Genomic DNA, 21,554 nt, shown 5'->3' with positions numbered 1-21,554 from the left:
GCTGTCATTCCTCTTTGGCCTTAAGCACAGTGCTTTCTTAACCTGAAATATATCATCCTTCTTTTTCACTCTTCTCTGTTTTAAATATGGAGTCAATGAGTCTTCCCTTGGAACTTAATCATGCATTTATATGGCTTAATAATGCATTATATCTTTTAATTTGTCCTTTCTTATAGTTATTAGCATTTCTTTCTTCTCTCTAGAATTCCCTAGAACTTCAGCTCCTTAAGGGCAGGGACTAAAACAAAACAAAAAAAAAAACCTGTTGCAATCGAGTCAATTCTGACTTACAGTGACCAGAACTGCCCCACAGAGTTTCCAAGGAGCACCTGGTGAATTCAAACTGCCAACCTTTTGGTTAGCAGCCATAGCACTTAACCACTCTACCACCAGGGTTTCTAACTCCTACTTATTTCCTTTCCCATTTGAGCACCCTCTATGCAACAGAAAAAGGAGCCCTGATGGTACAGTGGTTAATTCAATTGACTGCTAACCAAAAGCTCGGCTGCTCAATACCACCAGTGGCTCCACTGGAGAAAGATGTGGCAGTCTGCTTCTGTCGAGATTTACAGCCTTGGAAACCCTATGGGGTTGCTCTGAGTCAGAATCGACTTGACAGCAGTGAGTTTATACAACAGACACTCAGTAAAGCGTTTATTGAATGAATCTTTTGGAAATTAAGCACAATACATCCTTGTGTAAATTTGGAGTTATCCACACACTTAGGAAATTTAGCTACTAATTTCATTCTCTCTCCCCACCATTCAAAAACTGACCAGCATAAAATCAGCATCACCATTGTAGACCATAATATATTAAAGAACTTACACACAGCATGTGTAAAATGGAAAGCGTTTACCTCAAATCATAATGTTAAAAGGTAATTGAAGCCAATTATCTGGTTCTGGATAAACCACTGAATTTTTTTTTGCTTCTGAAAAACTGGAGAAAGGCGGGAAAGACAAGATAATAACATACCAAGTCAGCAATTGGTTAAAAAGATACTGTGTGATTTAGATTCATGATCCCAAGGAAAATGAGGCTGGGCTTATTTGTTCATACACAGTCCCCTTTTTAAGAGAAAATAATTTTCTCATACACAGCTCCTTTTCTTAAGAGAAAATAATTTGCTTAGGTGCACATAAAATCACACCTAACACCCTAGGAGTAAGGACCCTTCTGTCTATTCTGCATAGGTTGCAGGGATTCTGACTAAAATAATTTTTAAAGCAAGTAGACTTGAAGAACATCCTGCCTATGGCAAAACATTCCATTTCATTTTTCTCGGATTAAATTGAGTTAGCCACCCCTTTTTTTGCTTCACTTCAGCAATGTCTGTTGTATTATGCTACATCAGGGTGCTATTTTACTTCGACCCGTGTATTTCCTTATTTCGAGACGTTCATTTTTAAAATGTTTCAAAGTCATTTCTTTGGACCCACTTCAGGCAAGCCAAGAAGATTATAGCTAATAATCCAAAAAGGATTTTTATGGGTGTTTGTGGGAATCACCTTGGAGTAGAATCAAGTTGAAGTGTTAATGCTAAAGAAGTGCCATTAACTAAGTTTGGAATCCCTTAACCACTAGCAATATGCTATTTGAGCTGGCAGTGAATCAGCTGGCCAAATTCCTAGTGTGCATAGTTGAGACTCAATCAGTATTTTCTTGTTAAAAAAATAAAAAGATTGTTGAGGGGAGGGAGGACTTGTGGTCTACAAGAATTGCTGTTAGACTCAGGAAACTTCTGGGCTGCCTGTCCCTGCGTGGTGCAAATGGTGAATGCATGTAGCTGCTAACCAAAAAGTTGGTAGTTCAAATCAATCCAGAAGTGCCTCAGAAGAAAGACCTGGCGATCTACTTCCCAAAAATCAGCCATTGAAAACCCAATGGAGCACAGTCCTACCCTGACACACATATGAAATCACCATGAGTCTGAATTGACTTGATAGCAACTTTTTTTTTAAATCATATTGTAGCTACATATCAGTAGATGATTAGACAACCCATAAATATTAGTGTCTTGCTGATTTGATGCCCTAAAAGAGAGCATATCGGTCAGCTACTGCTGTGTAATAAATAACCACAAATAAGTTGCATGACCTCATTCATGCATCTGTTGGTCGGCTGGAGTTTTGCTGGAGCTCAGCTGGGCTTGATTCCAGGTTTGGGGTTGGGTTTGGGTCTGCTCCACATGTCTCTCATCCTCCTTGGACCAGCAGACTACCTGGGCTGTGTACTTTTTACGGCACCCAAATTCCTGAGCCAAGGAGATACACTCTCTCCCCTTGCTCACTCCGTTTTCTCTACACTGGCCTTCTTGCCGTTCTTTGAAAGAGCTAATCACAGTCCCCTCTCAGGGCCTTTGTACTTGCTCATCCTTCTGTCTGGAGTGCTTTTCTCTCAAATACCTGCCTGACCATCAAGTCCTTAAGGTTTTTACTCAACTGCACCTCATCAGGGAGGGCTTCCAAGACTCCCTTCACTCCCCCTCCCTAACCCTCTCACCTCTGAGCATTTATCACCTTCTGACCAAAAACCAAAACCAAACCCACTGCCTTCGATTCCGACTCATAGCAACCCTGTAGGATAGAGTAGAACTGCCCCGTAGAGTTTCCAAGGAGCGCCTGGTGGATTCGAACTGCCGACCTTTTGGTAAGCAGCCGTAGCACTCAACCACTGCACCACCAGGGTTTCCCACCTTCTGATAGAAGTACGGAATTTACTTGTTTATTGGCTTAGGCCGTGTGTCCCCACAACCATGTGAGTTCCATGAAGATAGGGCTGTTTTGGTTGTTTCTTGCTATAACCCCAGCACCTAGAACAGTGCGTGTTATATAATCAGCTTTTGATAAATATCTGAATAAAACAGATTATTCTTACTACTTTTAAATTTTTATGTCTTTTTAAGACAGTTTTAAAATGTGTTACTTTACCTTCAGTACAGTGGTGTTTCATTTAGCTGTTTCGATTTTTCCAGTATAATCTAAGAGAGAAAATATTAGGCATTAAGCACTATGCAGTGGGTTGATTCACCTCTACTCATGCATATATATGATAAATCTGACTTTGATTCTTAAAACGGGATTAAACCCAGTGCCATCGAGTCGATTCCAATTCATAGTGACCCTATAGGACCGAGTTGAATCCAAAGGATTTTTTACTTAAAGCCTTTGAGAATCCTGAAAAAAGAAGAAAACAAGATTATATTTTACTCGTTTATGTACCACTGTGTTTCAATGGATACACGTATCACTGCCATGAAAGTTCTGCATTAAAACAAATAAGCCAATTTTGCATTTGTATTTGGACGCTCATATTTGAGACTCACCAATGATAGGTTTATCAGTGTAGATGAACTTGACTAACATCGTTAGGTTTATACTTTATAATTTGCTCCTGGAAAGAATTCAGGGAAAGAAATGCCAATCACTCCATTGAACTGTACTTGAATCTTAACACAGTACAATTGAGTTCCTAGAGCTCCAGTATGATGTAATTAAACTATCACAAATATTAACATTGGTGCTCATGAGTGTCTCTTTGGTTCAGATTTATTCTGCAAGGTATACTATCACTAAAGTGGACTTGCTGCCATTAAAAAATGCCTCATGTTTCCCAGTTCAGCAAAATTTTGCATTGGTAATGGAACAGAGAGATATAATCAGCCCTGCAGTTGTCAGGATCCTGTTCTTCCTGGCAGTATTTCATCCATGCCATCTTCACCAAATAATGGAGTATTAAAATGCAGGAAAAGGGAAACTAAAAATACTGAGTTTCCCTTTTTTCTTTTCTAAAGGCATAAAGTTATAGAAGCAAATAAATATACACACGTACACGTATGTGTGTATGTATATGTCTATGTGTGTGTGTACATAAGATTCCTGGGTGATGCAAACGGTGTGTGGTTTGAACCTACTCAGCATCGTTGGGGAAGAAAGGCCTGGTGATCTGCTTATATAAGATTACAACCATTCATTGAAAACCCTATGGAGCGCAGTCCTACTCTGAAACACATGGGGTTGCCATGAGTCAGAATCAACTTAACGGCAATGGGTTTGGCCTGGGGTTTTTTGGTATCGGTGGGTGGATGGATAGAGGGATGTTGGGACTCTTTTCACTTTGTGACCTTAATCCTTCAGTATTTATTTCCTGTACTTAGTATTTCAAAGAAGTTTTCTATGATATCCTGCCGTGGGACTCACAGAATCAGAGTCTTTTTGTCTACCCCAGGTTCTTAACCCTCCATTTAATGATGGTACTCAGCCTACATCCAACTAGAATAAGATTTTCTCTTAATGGTTAGCATTACCAAGGATTCTTTTAGCTTGGCCATTAAAAAGCAATGATGACAACGTAGCAATACATGAAGGATTATAATCATAGTTGAAAATCCAACTGGCAGAGACCAAAGGAAATGACCCTCATATTTAAGATACAAGCTCCCCAGTCATTTCCAAGTCAGATGTGAACCTGGGGTTGTCCTTAAGCATGCTCACTGTTGTTGATTTGCTGGAGCAAGGTCTTGATTTAGATGAAAGTGACAATATGCTGAAAAAATAGAGCTTCAAAAGAGGTTATTTTCACTACGGGAAAATTTAATGTTATGAAATACTAGTTTCAAATGACCTCCAAAGTTCAAATTAATTTTGTTTGCACTTAGGAAATTTTCCCCTTACTGAAAATGCTGTTTGAGGTAGATTTCTTTGACACATGAAGAAATAGTAGAGACACAGATCCACAAACTCTTACGAGGGGACTGTCATTCCCAGTAGAAGACCATCCACCCCTAAACTCCTTTTACATCCAAATCATCATTCTTTCCTCACACAAACTGTCAAAAAATTTTTTTTCTTTAATTCCCCTTTACCAGCCCCCCAGACCTCATTATGATAAAGTAGTCTCAAGTAACAAAGAGGAAAGGGACATAACTCCCCAGTATGCCCCATGTCTACAGTTCTTAGAATATTAATATTTTATTACTTATATAGGTCACATACAACTTTTATTTCTCCCTATGACATTGGACTTTAAAGATACTTGAGTTTTGTTTGTATTGTTGGCTAAATGTCAAAGGAAAGTGTGGAAAAATACCTTAGTGTCTATCTCCATGCCCTTCTCACCTTCATAGAGTGAATACAGACTGTCACATTCTTATTTTCTTTTGTGTTGAAGAGACATGCTGGAGGTGTGCAATAATAAGGTTTTATTACAAAGAAAAAAGCTTCGTATTTGTTAATGGGGATTCACCAGTTTGATCTTAACTTCTAAATAAATATATAATTTTATTCTCCGAGGATAATGACATAGATAAATTGCTTCATGGATTTCTTCTTCCCTTTAAGGAACTGCCGTTCTGTAATTACTAAGCTTGAGGAGTTTTTTTATTTATGTGTTATTTATGTTATTTATAAGCAAGTGAAAATGAATTCATAATGGTATTAAAAATGTGATCATGAACTTTTTCTCTAATTTTTCCTTGTCTTATTTATCTAGTGCCACTACAACAGAAATACCACAAGTGGTTGGCTTTAGCACACAGAAATTTATTCTCTCACAGTTTAGGAGGCTATAAGTCTGAATTCAGGGTGCTGGTTCTAGAGGAAGGCTCTCTCTCTGTTGGCTCTGGGGAAAGGTCCTTATTTCTTGGCTCCTTGGTGATCTTCATGTGGCATGGTATCTATCTCCTCCCATCTCGCCTTTCTCACTTGCTTGTTTAATTGCTTTTATATCTGAAAAGAGATGGACTCAAAATGCACCCTAAGCTAATCCTGCCTCATTAACGTAACAAAGACAACCCATTCCCAAGTGGGCATAGAGGTTAGGATTTATAACACATATTTTGGGGGGACATAATTCAACCTATGACATTCCTTAATTGTAATGTGCCACTATTTGTTTTGCTTTCATTAAGGTGAGGAAGACCTTCTTAGTCCTCCCCAGGACACAAGCACAGGGTTAGAGGAAGTGATGGAGCAACTCAACAACTCCTTTCCCAGTTCGAGAGGTAAGCTCCAATACCTAGAAGCAATCAAAAGTTGTTGGAATTACGCCAAACGCTCACTTCGATACCCAAGTGATGCGTGTATTTTCCATGTTTAAACAGACACATGCTAACAGAAGGCCAATTTGGAATCACAGTCAACAGATTTTATTTTTAAACATGAATTTCTGGTTTGGAGGAAATCCTGGTGGCATGGTGGTTAAGTGGTATGGCTGCTAACCAAAGGCTCAGCAGTTCGAATCCCCCAGGCGCTCCTTGGAAACTCTATGGGGCAGTTCTACTCTGTCCTATAGGGTCACTATGAGTCGTAATTGACTCGACGGCACTGGGTTTTTTGGGTTCTGGTTTGGAGGATTTTGAATTCAAATACCTGTATAATCAAGATGTTGCTGGAAATAAGAATGCTACCTTACATTTATAAACTGTTAATTATGAGGTCCCTTTCACCTAGGAGTGATTATTCTGTAACTTTCGCAGATGAGGAAATTAATGTCTTTGCTGAGAACATACAGTTACTTCACACTATGGCAAACCCTAGAACATGCCTAGTGAGCAGTGGTGGTGGGGATTCTGACATAAAATCTGATGTCCTTTATATTTAAAATTGTATCTTACTCCATCATTTCAATGTAGCTATAACTCAATCTTTATATAATAGTTTCTTACTGTATCTTTTTTTTTTTTCACTTCCATGGATGGAATACAGATTTAGCAAAGAAAGCCGTTAATATTATTTTTCTTTCTGCTCATCAGTTTGACCTTGGGCATTCTGCCCTTCATATAAAGGCAGCACTTTACCCCACAGAATTTTCCTTCCAGTCAGCGTCAAATTCAGATGCCTTGCCTCATCCAAGGAGATATATATATATATATATATAAAATAGGTGTCATTAGTTTTGTGGAGTATTTATTTTGCTTTATTGCCCCGACATAAAACAAAGTCACCGACCCACCTCCTTTCAATAAATAAAAAGAATGGCAGCAGTCACCTGTGATCAAATAGAGGGAAAGCCTGGAGAAGTATAAGGGAAAAACACAAGGCTTTGTGGCCAGTGATTGGCACCCCTAATGGGCAGCCTAGGAGGGAAGGGTGGCAGAAAATGTAGGCTATTTGTTCCTCTCCACAAGGGCAATTAGGAGGGTGTTTTGAGTTGTATGTTTTTCCTATCTTTTTGTTCGGTGTCAGTGAACAATGGCCATTTCCTACCTATTTGATGTATGAGTGAACGTTGTGCAATACACATTAAAAGCAATAGTGTTCTGATAGAGCGTTGCTAAGGAACCGTCAGGGGAAGCTAATTATAAATGTCTGCACCAGCCATCTTTTCACTGCTGAGTGCCTCTGATGTGTTGATTTTAACAGATAGAAATCTTATCTGTCTTCCACCTACCCTCACACCACCCACCCCAGCCCCATCCCCATCCTGACTATCTCAGACATATCCTCTCCCTAGATGCCATCATTCATAATAAGACTATGCGCAGGCTGGGTATTAACCCAATTTTCAACTTTATCCTCATTGCTTCATCCTGTTAGCTTTGACTAGCACCTACTACATGCTGGTAGAGGTATTAGGAATGTGCAGAAGAAAAGACTAGCTCCTTGCCTTCAAGGTGCTTATGGTCAATTAGGGATACAGAGTTCCAAAGAAGTTCAAATCACAGAACAATAATATTATTGCTGTAATAGAGATAGCTATGACATGAATGAATCCCAGAACTAGCCTATTAGATAACTAGAAAGGAGTTAACCCCAGGCAGAAGAAGTGTCTTCTTCAAGGTCACACCACTACTTAGGGGGGACAGGACTTTTGGCCTCACATCTAGTATACATTTTGTTACCCTCAAGCTTCCCCTTGAAGTTCATAGACACGTGTCTTACCCCGGTTCCTTGAACCGTATGCTGTTGGCCTGCATATCTACACCGTGGGAAGTTAGTGGCTGCCTTGTTGGTGTCCTGGTCACTTCTTCCACACCTAAATAACAAGAGTATAGCAGAGAAGAGGCTAGAGCAGGGTGCATAGCTCTGCTTGCCCATAAGCAGCCTTGCCTCCTTAGACCCCATTTCGTACCTGCGTCTCTGGTACATTCTAGTTAGCTCAAAGGTAAAATCCTTTACACCCTCTCCCTGCATCCCCCGTACAAGTCCTTGAAGCTAGATACCACACGGGTTTCAAAGAAGCCACCTGGCAAGAAAAGAAACATACCTCCTCTGATGTGGTATTTGGCAGTTAGTATCTCTGATGTTGTATTTACATGTATGATGTTGATTTACTTCTGAGGAATCTTGGAAAAATCTATTCACTCAGGCTGCCTGGAGAGTGTTGAATAAATTAGTGCTTGTGGGAGCTTATTGTTCCCTAAATGCTGATTTGAGTTTTCAAATATGGGATAAGGAGGCCTCATCTGATATTGGTTCCATTCACTAAGTTCCTACTTACTCAATAGTTCCCCAGTGGCTTGAGAGAATTAATTCACACTCCTGAAAAAACAAACATAAAACGTTTAATAAGAGAGTAGCTGGAAAATCTGGCAAGTCTTTCTGTGATATTAGGCCCTTCTACTTCCTGCTAAATTGCACCTTATTATAGGCTCTTTTCTCCCCAAAATCAAATGGATACAAAGTCTCATCATTGTAAAAATAGGCTAAATATCAATGCACTCTAAAAAGTTAGCTTTTCCAGAGCAACACTTTTTGGCATCCTCGTTTCTTTAAAAAAAAGACAGGTAGAGTTTGGTGGGAACATCTTACCAGTTGGTAGCTATGTTAAGATGATACTAAACAAAAGTCTTTGAGAATCTTAACATCTCAGGATTATAAACTTTCCCAAAAGGAAGGGCCTTGAAAAGTTCTTGTCCAGCCTCCATCTCCTTTATAAATATTATCTTTGACATCCAGCATAGTGACTTTCACCCTTTTTTGACCATTATCTGTAATACGAAGAACATTTTACATCTCAAACGGGGATAAGGATATAAAATAAGTTGTGTGTGTGTGTATAAAAACACACACACATATGTATATGCCCACCATATATACATATAAAGATCAAGGACAAGTTTTATGTAGTAATAATTTTCATACTACATGTAATATACACTTTCACTATTCCATTTACTTTAAAATAAAATGCTGGTTGCGACTCACTAAATTGGTTTTCTGATCCCAGTGGTTTAAAAATATTGATCTAACCAATCTCAGTTTTCCTTGGCCAGCTGAATATCTTTTCCAAAAAAGATTAAAATGTTTTGCCCTGGAAGTTTCTGCCAGGACCTTGCTAATGTCTTAGAGGACTTTTTACTTTTAACCTAAGTCTGCCGTGCACGTTCCCATTGTTGTGTTACCAAAAAAATGAAGTTCACAATTGCGACAGCTGTTTGGGACAGCTGTTTGAGGAACTCAAAACAGATGTCAGAGCCAGAGGTCTGACATCTCGTGGAAACGTGCTATTAAATACCACCTCATGGTTTACGTAACCCTGCTGGATAATTGCCCACAGACGAAAAGACTTTTTAAAAACTAGGAGGTTTTTTACAAATATAAAGTATAGAGCCAGGGGAGTTTTTGTGTATTTTACATTTACGACTTTTGTTGTTTTTTGTTGTTACCCTTTACCACAGTTTTGACTTAGAGGTGGACCTTAACTGACCAACTATAGCTTTCATTTTCACAAAGAGTACCTGGACACCCAGAGAAGTTAAGTTCCTTGTTCATGGCCATTCAGAAGTAAAATTAGCCTTCTGTCTTGTCTCAATGGCCTTGCTAAACTGTTATCCAAATTAATAAAGGGGTTGTATGCTTCACCGTTTAGCAATAATGGATGGCCAACACTATCCTGCATAATAAAAAAAAAAAATAGCCAATATAAATTACAGCGTGTTCAAGGTATGAATGTGTGTACACTTAGCTTTGTGATTATCTCTTTCCCGATCAATCACGTAGATATAGTTATTCACAACTGCTTGGGGGATTTGAGTGTCTCGGTGTATATTAAACACTGAACATTAGCTTATTTTTGTCTAATGTATCTATTATCTATCTATAATCTGTCCCTCTGTCTGTAAGTGTATATAGACGTTGAATTCCACAGTAATAAAAGTCATTATAAGGTGCCTTTTAAATCTCTACCATTATTCTATCGGAACACTACATGGGTGGAACAAACAATAAGTGTAATTTAAAAATTAGCCTCCTAAGCGATTTGTCCATAAATTGCTGCTCAAAGGTATTTTATACATATGTGCATTGACAAAGGAAGTGCTTTTCTAGTCAGTGGTATGCTATTGGGTTCTCTAAAATGAGGTGCCACTTTCTATGGATTAATGAATGTTAGGATCTAAGATAAGCTCTTGGTACAGTGAGACAATCCAGAAAGCAGTTAGCAGTGCTATGTGGCTGTTTCTGCAGCCTATATAATCTCTTATCTGCTGACCTCTGCCACACTATTTTTATCCTGAAAAGCTAATGCCATCTTCTCCCTCTCATATCACCCCCCCACAAAGAAGCCCACATACACTCTATTAAATATCTCTAAATTACCAACCCAGCAGCTTTGTAAAACCTGCCATCTTTTAAAATTCAATTCTTATTCTGTGGTTCTTTTATGGAAGAGCAACATAAGGAACAAAGGCAGATGGAAGCCTCCTTTTGGGTACCATTCTGTTTTCCATCTGCTTCCACAAAGGATTTGAGCATTTATCCCTTTACACCAGGGGCCAGATTTGGCCCCCTGCCTGTTTTTATAAATAAAGTTTTATTGACACGCAACCACACCCATTTGTTTACATATCATCTATGAGTGCTTTCATGCTGTAAGGGCAGAATAACTGCAGCAGAGTTGACTAGTTGCCACAGAGACTACATGGCTCGCAAAGCCTGAAGTATTTACTACCTGATCCTTTATAGAAAAAGTTTACCTACCCCTGCTTTGTACTAATATTTTTCTGTCCATTCTAGCTCATTACATGTGTACAGCCACAAGCTTCAGTGCTGGTCAAATTTCAGCTCAATCAGACTGTGTTTTGGAATTGATTTAAACAGTTGTATCTATGTTCACCAGAAACCCCGGTGGCATAGTGCCTAAGTGCTACGGCTACTAACCAAAGGGTCTGCAGTTCGAATCTGCCAGGCGCTCCTTGGAAACTCTTTGGGGCAGTTCTACTCTGTCCTATAGGGTCGCTATGAGTCAGAATCGACTCGACAGCACTGGATTTGGTTTGGTTTTTGGTTATCTGTGTTCACCAAAGAGCCTGCATGTTTTGATATTTAAAATATAGCCATTTGAATCTTCTTTGACTTGTAATGAAACAGAAGGCCCAAAAAGGAACTTTTTTCCTTAACCTTTTTAAAACAGCTAAGATGAAAGAAGCTAAGGGCACACAGAAATAGTCACATCCTACAAGTAAAGTATGACTCTGAGGCAATGAATTACAACTAACGATTTCAAGTTCAGACTCTACAATGAAACTAGACTTCTCCAGACCCTACCACACGCTTTATTTAGACTCCAGACTCCCCCAGCACACTTCCCTTTTCTCTTGATTCATTTCCTGACAACATATCACATTGCCAGATGGACACCCTAGGTGGAGGGCTAAAGAAACTCATTTCCAAAGAATGTATTTAGGAAGGAAAGCTTTTATCTGGCCCTTCTATTTCTTTGTTTTATTTATTTATTTTTAGTCAAGAACTTTTAAAAATGTTGCAACCAATTAACCTTGATTTTGTCTGTATTGGACAATTTCCAGTATAGTAGAAAATGATATTTGTCTTTAACTTTTTCTTTTTCAAACAGAAAAAGGATCTTTCTTTTGTGCTCTGTTAATGAGCACATTGGGAATCCAGTGATGAGGAAGAGTTCTGAAAGAGATTGCAGTTTAACATGGCTGTGAGAGGGCCATTTTATATAAAATATGTTTTCCAAAGAAGGAACCTGAAACAAAACACAAATCATTTGCTGCACATTCGGCAGCGACCAGTTGATACGGAGCTCTGAATATGGCTTGGTGTAGATTTGATAAAAATATGTAGACTTTCTCATCCTAGGAACTGTAGTTACATTCTGAAACTAAATCATACTGTTTTCTAACAACTGTCTTTCCTAAAGTTCTGACATTTTGAAAATAGACCAGAGTTACAAGCCAGAATGTCACCAGTCCTTGGCAGCCAAGCTAAAGGGCAGCAGGCAAGACCAAGTTGCTTATAACACAGAAGGACTCTTGGCCATGACCTAGCTGCTACCTTACCAATTCAGTTTAGTCAACATTTATCAAATACGCATAGGCTCCAGGTATAGTGCAAGGTATTGGAGATTGAGAGGTAGGTGAACAACATGTGGGCCCTGCTCTCTAGGAGCTCCCATTCTTGTGGGGAAGAAAATTAATTATATTAATAGAGAGGATAACTATGAAGTATAAAGATCAAAAAATAAGCCCTTGCTAAAGGAGTCAAAAAGAAAGGAGTGATTAATTCATGTTGGGATTCATTTGAGCTATCCAGGATGAAAAAAAGTTCTCTCATCCCCGTCTCCTGTCATCTGGCATGGGCCTACGACTGGTAATACCCACTACTACTCTCTTTTCCCTGGTTTGAAGAGTGTCATGAATTACCTGGCCCTTACATGGTCAGACATGTAGTTTTTGTACTCCTAAGAAATCTCTGACTCATTTAGGAAAGTGAGGAGGGAAGGAAGGAAGGAAGGAGGGAGGGAGGGAGGGTAGGTAAAAAAAAAAATAGGTGCTTAAGTAGGTAGGTAGGTAGGTCATCCTTAGAAAACCTTTAAATGTATACTAGAAGTTTTGAACCCTAAACTTGAGTTTTGGAAGTTGTCTTTTGGAATGCTAGCTCCATACTTCTTCATCCTAGACCAGTCATTCTCAAATTGTTCCATGGAATTTTAATCAACTTGGAGCCACTGAGCATGGGGGAATGGGAGATACTACATAGGATCTCTCACAGCTCGGCTTTTATCTGCTCTAAGTACTGGGATTGCATATAAGATTGTCTAGGAAGTGTTCCAGAAGTCAGAAAACCAGTGTTTCAGTTTAAAGACTCTGGAGTTAAAAAGAAATTGTGTGCCCGGGACATTCTAGGTATGGTCAGAGATTCTGAATTTTCTGTCCAGTTATAAATATTATCATAGAACACTTTCTCATCAGAATATGCTATTCAAAAATAAATAAATGCAGCTAGATGTAGGGTCCTAAAAAACAAACAAGGCCAGTGAATCTTTAGCCATTGACCCTCAAGGCTTTTGATGTCTATGGAATTATGAGGAGGAAGTTGAAGGCTCATTCTTGGATTTGGCCCTGTGGCTTGCCCATTGGTGGGGCTAACCTCTTCTCCCTTCCCCGTTTTTTCCTTCTGTTCTCTCAAATTTCCCCACTCCCATCATGGACCTGCTCAGCTTCTACCAGATGGAACAAATTCTCCCAAGAGGGTAGTATCCAGTCTCTGTGGGGTTCTGCCTTGCATTTGGGGTGCAGACTTTTGGCATACAAAGTCAACTACTATTATATTTCAGTGTACTGATTGTCAACTCCAGAGTGAAGCAATTCTGAGATTTTGGGATATTAAATTTGAGATTCTACAGTCACCACCGAAAACAATGCTCAATTTGTCAGATTTCTATTTCTGTGCCAGTTTCCATGCAGTTTAATGTGTGAACTCTATGGATTCTATAAGTAATGTCTCCTGGATCATGTTATCTGTTTACACTGATTTTAAGTGTGTGTAAAGTTATTTGACTAGATGTGTCTTTTGGGTTTTTTGTTTCTTTTTTTTTTTTCCAGAAGGGAATAAATGAATTGTCATCTCAACATTTGTTTGGTAAAAGAAGCAAATTTGGTATGAAACTGTATATTTATGCATTTTTTTTTCCTTTCTGATATCTCTGCCTCTCCCTCTCTCTATTATTAAAGGAAGAAATACCCCTGGAAAGCCAATGAGAGAGGTTAGTGAGATTCAGGCTCACAGCCATGGCTTCTGTCTTGTCTCATCCTGCTTTCTATGTTTGGCGTTTGTGTAAGAATTGTGTGCGTGCACGCGCATGTGTGTATTACACGTTGTGTCATCATGTAAGGATGGTAGCCACCCCTCCACTTGCAGCTCATGAGGGACATTCCTCAAATGTTCATTACCGTTGGCGTCACCATGATGACAGGACCAGGGGTTGGGGGAGCAGGGATCTCTTTAAACCAGCAATTCTTTGCAGTCCCTAGGTTGAAATCCTACAGCTCATCATCTGTTGCCATTTGCAACACAAACAAAATCTTCAAAATAAATTTAGTCTTGAACATAATTGATGAGTCATAAAACTTCCTTCCACTTCTAGGACCCTAGCATTTTCTGCCAGTGCCCTTGGTTTTTATTCTGCTGGGATGACTTCATTTTGTTTTGTTTTCTTCTTTCCTGGTTTCCACACTCTTTCCCATTTTAGCTAACATTTTTTGAGCACTTGCTGTGTGCCACGCACTGTTCTAAACACTTGCCATATTTCTCATCACGTAATCTTCATGACAAAGCTATGAGGTAGGTACTCTTATTAACCCCATTTTATAGGTAAGGAAATTGAGTCAATAAGAGGGTAAGCAATATGTCCAAGGTGACAGAGCCAGGATTTGAAAATTCGAGCAGTCTGGCTAAAGAGCCATACTCTTTAACGTTTATGCTATACTGCCACTTTAGAAAATGGTATTTGAAAGGCATAGATCATTTTAACTATGCCCTTTAGAAGACATTCTTTTTTTATTTGGCATTTGGAGCCAGAGAGAAAAATAACCAATTCAGTATAAAAATTAGATATTAGAGTTTTGAGGGTTTTGTAAAAATGCCTACTTGTGAGGTAAAAAAAGGAGCCCTGATGGCTCAACAGTTAAGCGCTCAGCTGCTAACCAAAAGATTGGCAGTTCGAACCTACCAGCTGTTCCACAGGAGGAAGACCGGGCTATCTGCTCCCCTAAAGATTACAGCCTAGAAAACACTATGGGGCAGTTCAACTCTGTCACATGGGGTCACTATAAGTCAGAAATCGACTCAACGGCAACTGACAATAACAACAACAACATGCAGTAAAATGGGTGGGATGCAGCATTATCACTGAACGTTGGTTTGGGGTTTTACAGTGAAAAGATTCTTCTTACTCCCATTCTGCCAGGAATACTGTCTGAACATCAAATGATTATTGGATGACAAATTGTTGAATGACAGCCCAAGTGAAACAAGATTTTCCTTACCAGGAGCTTAGTGTAAAGGAGGGGAGAAGCTCTCCTGTGGAATGCCAATAGTATGTACTGTTCTGGGAGGCAGGTTGGATGTGTGGAGAGTCCTATGAAAAGGTGCTGGCTCCTTAGCAAGAGTAGCCCCTGATTCATTTAAACATAAGGAGTCATACTGGAAATTCTGCCAATACCACGCCATCCAAGTCTGATCAATTACTGATCCTTCACTGTGTCTACCCCAGTGCTTCCTTCCAAGGTTTGGGGTGGAGTCCCAGGGAGGGTGTGGTAGACTGGGGGACGAAACTGAGGAAACCTGAATTGGTGAAGCACTGAATGCTCCTGAGAGTTTGCCTGGCTCAATACTTCTTATGTGAGACTTCTTTGGTTCATTCTTATGGTAAGTGCCCCTTAAAATTTATTTGAACTTTTTGTGAAAAGTTGCCCCATAATTTTGACCACCCTGAACATGTCTCTCATAAATGGATTTTAGAAAAGGTCAGCACATATAATTGAGCTCATGTAGGCATTTGGAGACTTTACTACGTCAGGCGTATTACAGTCAGATAAGTTTCCAGAAAGCTGGAGAACCAAAACAATAATGATTTTTAATGCTTTGAAAATACTTCAGATGTACAGTAGGCCAGATTTTTTTTTGAAAGATTAAATTATAGAGGAAAAAGGTAAGCACATTTCACTGCAATATTTTTGCTTCACTTTGGCCAACTGAATGCTACCCATTTATTTGGAATTTTTTTTTTTTTTTTTAAATTAGAGTGCCAGATTGCTATTGAGGTCTTGGATCCTTGCCAGAAAGTCTCAATTCCAATCACTGTGGAAAACAATTCCCTCAGGCAGTGGTGGCATGTGAGATGAGACTAAATGTGTTGCAGTTAGCGCAAACTTGGAAAAACATACAACTGCCCTAATGTTCAGCACATGGTGCCTTTGTGTTCAACAATCTTTGCTTAAGAGTGGATTAAATCAATACTTTCTATAGACATATTTTTTGTGTCGACTTGTGCCTGCAGCTGATAGCAAACGCCTGAATGCTGGTGTCTTTTCAGTGCCTCTTTCACTCATAGTATGAGATTTTAATTTTGACTTTAGAAAACTCTGTCAGGTAAAATTAATAACCTCATTAATGCTCTGCCCTACACACACGGATAATAGAACCATGGTACAGATCTGTTTTCTGTATCCATATGTCTTAGTTATCTAGTGCTTCTATAACAGAAATATGGCTTTAACAAAGAGAAGTTTATTTCTCACAGCAAAGTTCAAATTCAGGGTTGTCAGCTCCAGGGGAAGGCTTTCTCTCTGTGTTGACCTTCTCATCAATCCTCTCCCAGACTAGGAGCTTCTCTGTGCAGGGACCCCGGATCTAAAGGATGTGCTCTGCTCCCAGCACTGCTTTCTTGGGGGTATGAGGTCCCCATCTCTCTGCTTGCTTCTCTCTTTTATATCTCAACAGATTGCCTCGAGACACAATCCAATCTTGTAGATTGAGCCCTGCCTCACTAACTGCTGCCTATCCTCCCTCATTAATATCATAGAGGCAGGATTTACAACATATAGAAAAATCACACAATACCAGGAATCATGGCCCAGCCAAATTGATACACATATTTTTGGGAGGATATAATTCAATCCATGACACCATATTGCAGTGCAGTTTTACCCCTCCAAATGGGCTGAGGTATGATCCTTTTGGATAGTATTTTGTCAAAGAGATAATGTTTTTTTGTTTTTCTTTGTTTCTGGATCCAGTGAAAACTTCCATGAAAAATTTTAATTGTGGCAAAATATGTATTTATAAATGAAGTGACCAAAGGCATAACATAGATATGATGAGGTGACTCGAAAAGTTCTTGATTTTTATAGCATAAGGATAGCCATGAAGTCAGTTGTGAAAATTTAAGTCTCAAGAAGCTAAAGGCCACCTAACATTTCGTGACTGTGGTATTTTAAGACTACTACTTGGTAAATGTTTAAATAGCAGACACCCCTAGAACGTATGCCTCTTGAAAGACTCAATAATTTTCCTTTCAGCTAGTAACTGGGCATCATTTCAAGGAGTGGAAGCATCACTTGGCTATATAATCTGTAAATGCATTTACTTGTTTTTTTTTTTTTTATCTTTTCAACTGCAGTCCACGTTACCTAGCATACAGTCTTAATAGACACTTTTTGATTCAAATCAGTAAGCCAGGGGGGAAAAATGAGTTCTTCCCTTTATTGATTTATTTTTTTCTTTATGTCTTATAATACATCGTCTAGCTACCAGGTGGACTATACTACAATCAGATGTGGGTAATAAAAAAATCATTTGGATTATATTCAGGTATCAGGTTGTCAGGGTCTTGGGTTTTGTTTTTACTGGTTTTGTTAATAGCAGTTAAGATTGTAAGTAATTAAAAATCTGCAGTTAGTCTATCCAGTTTCCATTATGCATAAATAAGTGTGCCGGTTTCCCAGGGGAGCCAAGCTATCAAAAATAGATATAGGGGAAGCCTTCCAACCTGGGGGCAACAGTTATATATTTTTGCTGTAAGCTATAAGGAACAGCAAAGGACCCCCTGTGTCTTCCTGTGGTTTTTATGGTTTAGAAAAAGCCAAAGATGATTTCAGTTCTTCACTCAGAGCTGTCAAACTATTGGCCCACTTTATGAACAGTACATATGTTTTGCTAAAAGTTTTTATGTTTGCATTCTCAACCAAATTCCAAAGTGATTTTTTAAAAACGTAATTATTTCTCACTAAAACTCTTTGCGTTAATAGAGCTCAAAGAGATTAACAAAGCTGTTCACCTTAATAGAAATGGCTGAATGGCATTACATTTTCAATAAGTCAGAACTTGATCTGGTGCCATCACTGTTTAAGTACTTGCCCATGAATCCTCTTCAGATATTCTCTTTCATATTTTTTAAAAAGCTACATCTCTGGAAATAAATATTACAATAGAATACCTGTCCTAGTCTATATTTAATTTTTATTGGAATTTTAACAGTGATTATGGGAATCTGTAAAGTTGATACATGGCAAGATAGTAATAGTCCAGTAAAGCATTTTTAGTTCCAAAGGCAGTACTTGAATAGTGGAATGATTACTAAAGTCCAAGAATTAAAAATATGGGACATACATGAAAAAGCAAGCCATAAACTATGTCTCCAATTATCTTACTGTAGATCTGAAAGTTTGTTCTGAAGTATCCAGGGACATCGCACTGCTCTTGTGTTCCATTCTGGGGGACTAATGCTAGGTCATGCCATATTGTTATTAAAAAGGTTACCTGATAGTTAACCCTCATTTAGGAAGAGCTCAAAGATAGATTCACAGGCTTCCCAAATCCATGCTATACATGTGGGTCATATTATAATTGGGCTCTGGAAGAACTGGGAATGAAAAGTGATTTTTATTCTGAAAGGTCCTCATCCAAATGTTAATCATGTACAAAAAGGTCAATTCAACAGTTTATTTTTCAACCCAAGCAAAAGCAGAGAGAAAATAGTCACCTCCACTCTAGCCTTAGAAGTGAGCCAGCAGCTTGAAACAGCCTTGAAATGAAGATTCCATGTGGTGGTGATGGTGGTGGTAATGATGATGATGATAGTGGTGGAGGTGGTGGTGATATTGGGGTGATGCTGGTGGTAATGGGGGCAGCGGTGGTGAGGGTGGTGGAGTTGGTGGTGGCGGTAAGGGTGGTGGAGTTAGTGCTGGTGGTGGAGGCAATGACGGTGGTGGTGATGAGGATGGTGACAGTGGTGGTAGTTACGGTGGTGGTGATTTGCTAGTGAAAAATGACAGTACGAGTAGATTGTAAATACCCACAGCGAGGTGGAAAAGATGCACCCCATCATGAAGTATTCCTGTTATGACAGGAATCTTGTGCTTATCCATGGAATCCTTTAGCTGTATTTACTTTGGGAAGATGAGTGCAGTGTTTGACATTTTCCCATTTAAACACCACCAGTCGGCTGGTCCAATGTCAAGCTGATACTAACAACGCGTGACGGCTTCATTAACAAGGCCTTGCTTCTGGAAACTGGTGAAAATCCAACCCTGTTGTACACACCCCCAGTGCAGCTTCTGTGTTGTCTTCACCTAGAAATGGGGAACAAGTCCCCGAACGGCAAAGAATCAGGGAGATGATATCTGCATCCTTTCTAAAGTCTACCTTTCTCTTTGTTTTTCAGGATACAATGTAGGAAGCCTTTTCCACATGGCAGATGATTTGGGCAGAGCAATGGAGTCCTTAGTTTCAGTCATGACAGACGAAGAAGGGGCAGAATAAATGTTTTACAACTCCTGATTCCCGCATGGTTTTTATAATATTCATACAAAAAAAAAGAGGATTAGACAGTAAGAGTTTACAAAAAAAAAAAAATCTATATTTTTGTGAAGGGTAGTGGTACTATACTGTAGATTTCAGTAGTTTCTAAGTCTGTTATTGTTTTGTTAACAATGGCAGGTTTTACACGTCTATGCAATTGTACAAAAAAGTTATAAGAAAAATACACGTAAAATCTTGATAGCTAAATAACTTGCCATTTCTTTATATGGAACGCATTTTGGGTTGTTTAAAAAATTTATAACAGTTATAAAGAAAGATTGTAAACTAAAGTGTGCTTTATAAAAAAAAAGTTGTTTATAAAACCCCTAAAAATGAACACACACACACACGCACGCACACACGAACACACACACACAAATTTGAGGCAGTGCATTGTTTTGCATCCTTTTAGTGTGATATCCATATGAAATTCATGGCTTTTTTCTTTTCTTTTTTTGCATATTAAAGATAGAACTTTCTCTAATAGCACCAAATGACTACTTCACTCTGCTCTTTTTGGGGTTGTTGACTGAGTGGGGCTGGTTGTGGGTTTTCACTTTATACAGCTATATGTCTATAAGTATATAAATACTATAGGTGTATAGATAAGTAGATACAAATTTCTATGAACCTTTTAAATTTCTTGTTCAAATGTTCCTGCCACTTCCTAATGTAAAGAAATTGCCTATAGTCATCCAGGCTTACCTGCTTGGTCTAGAATAAATTTTCCCTGGAACCTGAAGCCAGGAAGAATCTACCACACTGAAACATTGTCTAGGACTCCAGATGGTTTCTCGTTTTAAACTTTCCCCTGACAACTAGTGTAGTGAAATTTTTTTTTTAAGGAACATGTGAATGAATACATAAAAAAAAAAAAAGGACTTACTATATCAGAGTAAACCAATGGTTGATGTATTCGGCTTCCTGCTGCTGACAATGTCACGATCTAGATTTAATGATGCTCCAGTGGAAGTCTGAGCATCACAAGGCAATTCTAATTCTCAGGCAGTAGGGGGATGGCAGAACCGCAGGGCTATGGGTTCCCATCCAATTCCTGCAAAGAAGCAGGCCACTCTCGAAGTACAGGATTGGATGAGCATAACCATACATAAAGATCTCTCTAATAATCACTAAAGTATTCTGCCCTCTTCTCATGGTCAAATGGCAGCATTTTTTGGTTTTGTTGTGTTTTTGTAAGGTTTTTCCCATTGCAATGAGATTTGAAATGCCGCAACACTTAATTTAAAATAACCCTTGGGAAAATGTGTAAGACAGTAGCCCCATCACGTAGTAATACTGTTAAATATCAACCCAGAAGCCCATCAACTCTGTTTATCTCTTTTGCATTTCTCTGCAAGTAATTCCACACACAGTTTTGTAAGTGAGAAGGCAAACAATCTACAAATAGTCCAAAATCTACTTCAAACCCTTTTGGGTAGATTAGACAGGTTAAATATGTAAACAAACACAAGTTGTTCATAAAGAGGAGGGAAAACTCAAGAGGAAAAGCTTAGAACTGGTAGGAAAAAGCTTTACTCTTTCTTGTCGTTTTATTAGTCTCTGATTTTGTCATTCATTGAATAGGAATCACCATGTGAGCTATCATTTTGTGAATCTGTTACCTCTTACATCAAGTGTAATTAACTTTTGGAGAGTAGGTTTTGTCCATTATTTTATTAATGATAATTAACATCCAACACGGCTTCTCATGCTATTTCTACCTCACTTTGGTTTTGGGGTGTTCCTGATAATTGCGCACACTTGATTTCACAGCTTCATCACTTGTCCATGTGTGAACATTTTTCTCCATTTCTTTTCCCTTTATAATTTCCAAAAGAAAACTCAAAGCTCTAAGGTAACAAATTACACGAAGATTTGGTTTTAGTCTTACATTTTTTTCCTTGATGTGACACTGGACTTTTTCTTTTAACCAAGAGTTTTTAAAAGGGGTTATTTTCCATCGTACTACAAAGTTTGTTTCATTCTAAAATCAGAGTTAAATAG

At 38.8% G+C, this 21,554-nt stretch overlaps 1 protein-coding gene across 5 annotated transcripts in view; it reads left to right on the top strand.

Annotated features, from left to right (window-relative positions):
- Nucleotides 1–20,440, top strand: part of DMD (dystrophin) — a 1,889,362-nt gene extending 1,868,922 nt beyond the window's left edge. For 3 of the 5 annotated variants that reach the window (XM_010599731.3, XM_023539127.2, XM_023539126.2), the window contains 3 exons: nt 5,912–6,004; nt 13,922–13,953; nt 19,414–20,440. In XM_010599731.3, coding sequence (XP_010598033.2) covers nt 5,912–6,004; nt 13,922–13,953; nt 19,414–19,425 — 137 coding nt within the window. In that variant the 3' untranslated portion in view covers nt 19,426–20,440. The remainder of the gene's footprint in view (nt 1–5,911; nt 6,005–13,921; nt 13,954–19,413) is intronic. The other 2 variants (XM_003420180.4, XM_003420179.4) reach the window with 1 other exon arrangement.
- The last annotated feature ends 1,114 nt before the right edge of the window (nt 20,441–21,554 follow it).

The sequence above is a fragment of the Loxodonta africana genome, chromosome X (assembly GCF_030014295.1).
Source record: "Loxodonta africana isolate mLoxAfr1 chromosome X, mLoxAfr1.hap2, whole genome shotgun sequence".
In the NCBI taxonomy this organism is placed as follows: Eukaryota; Metazoa; Chordata; class Mammalia; order Proboscidea; family Elephantidae; genus Loxodonta; species Loxodonta africana.
The sequence above is the reverse complement of the archived record's forward strand: the minus strand, read 5'-3'. Positions and strand labels throughout refer to the sequence as shown.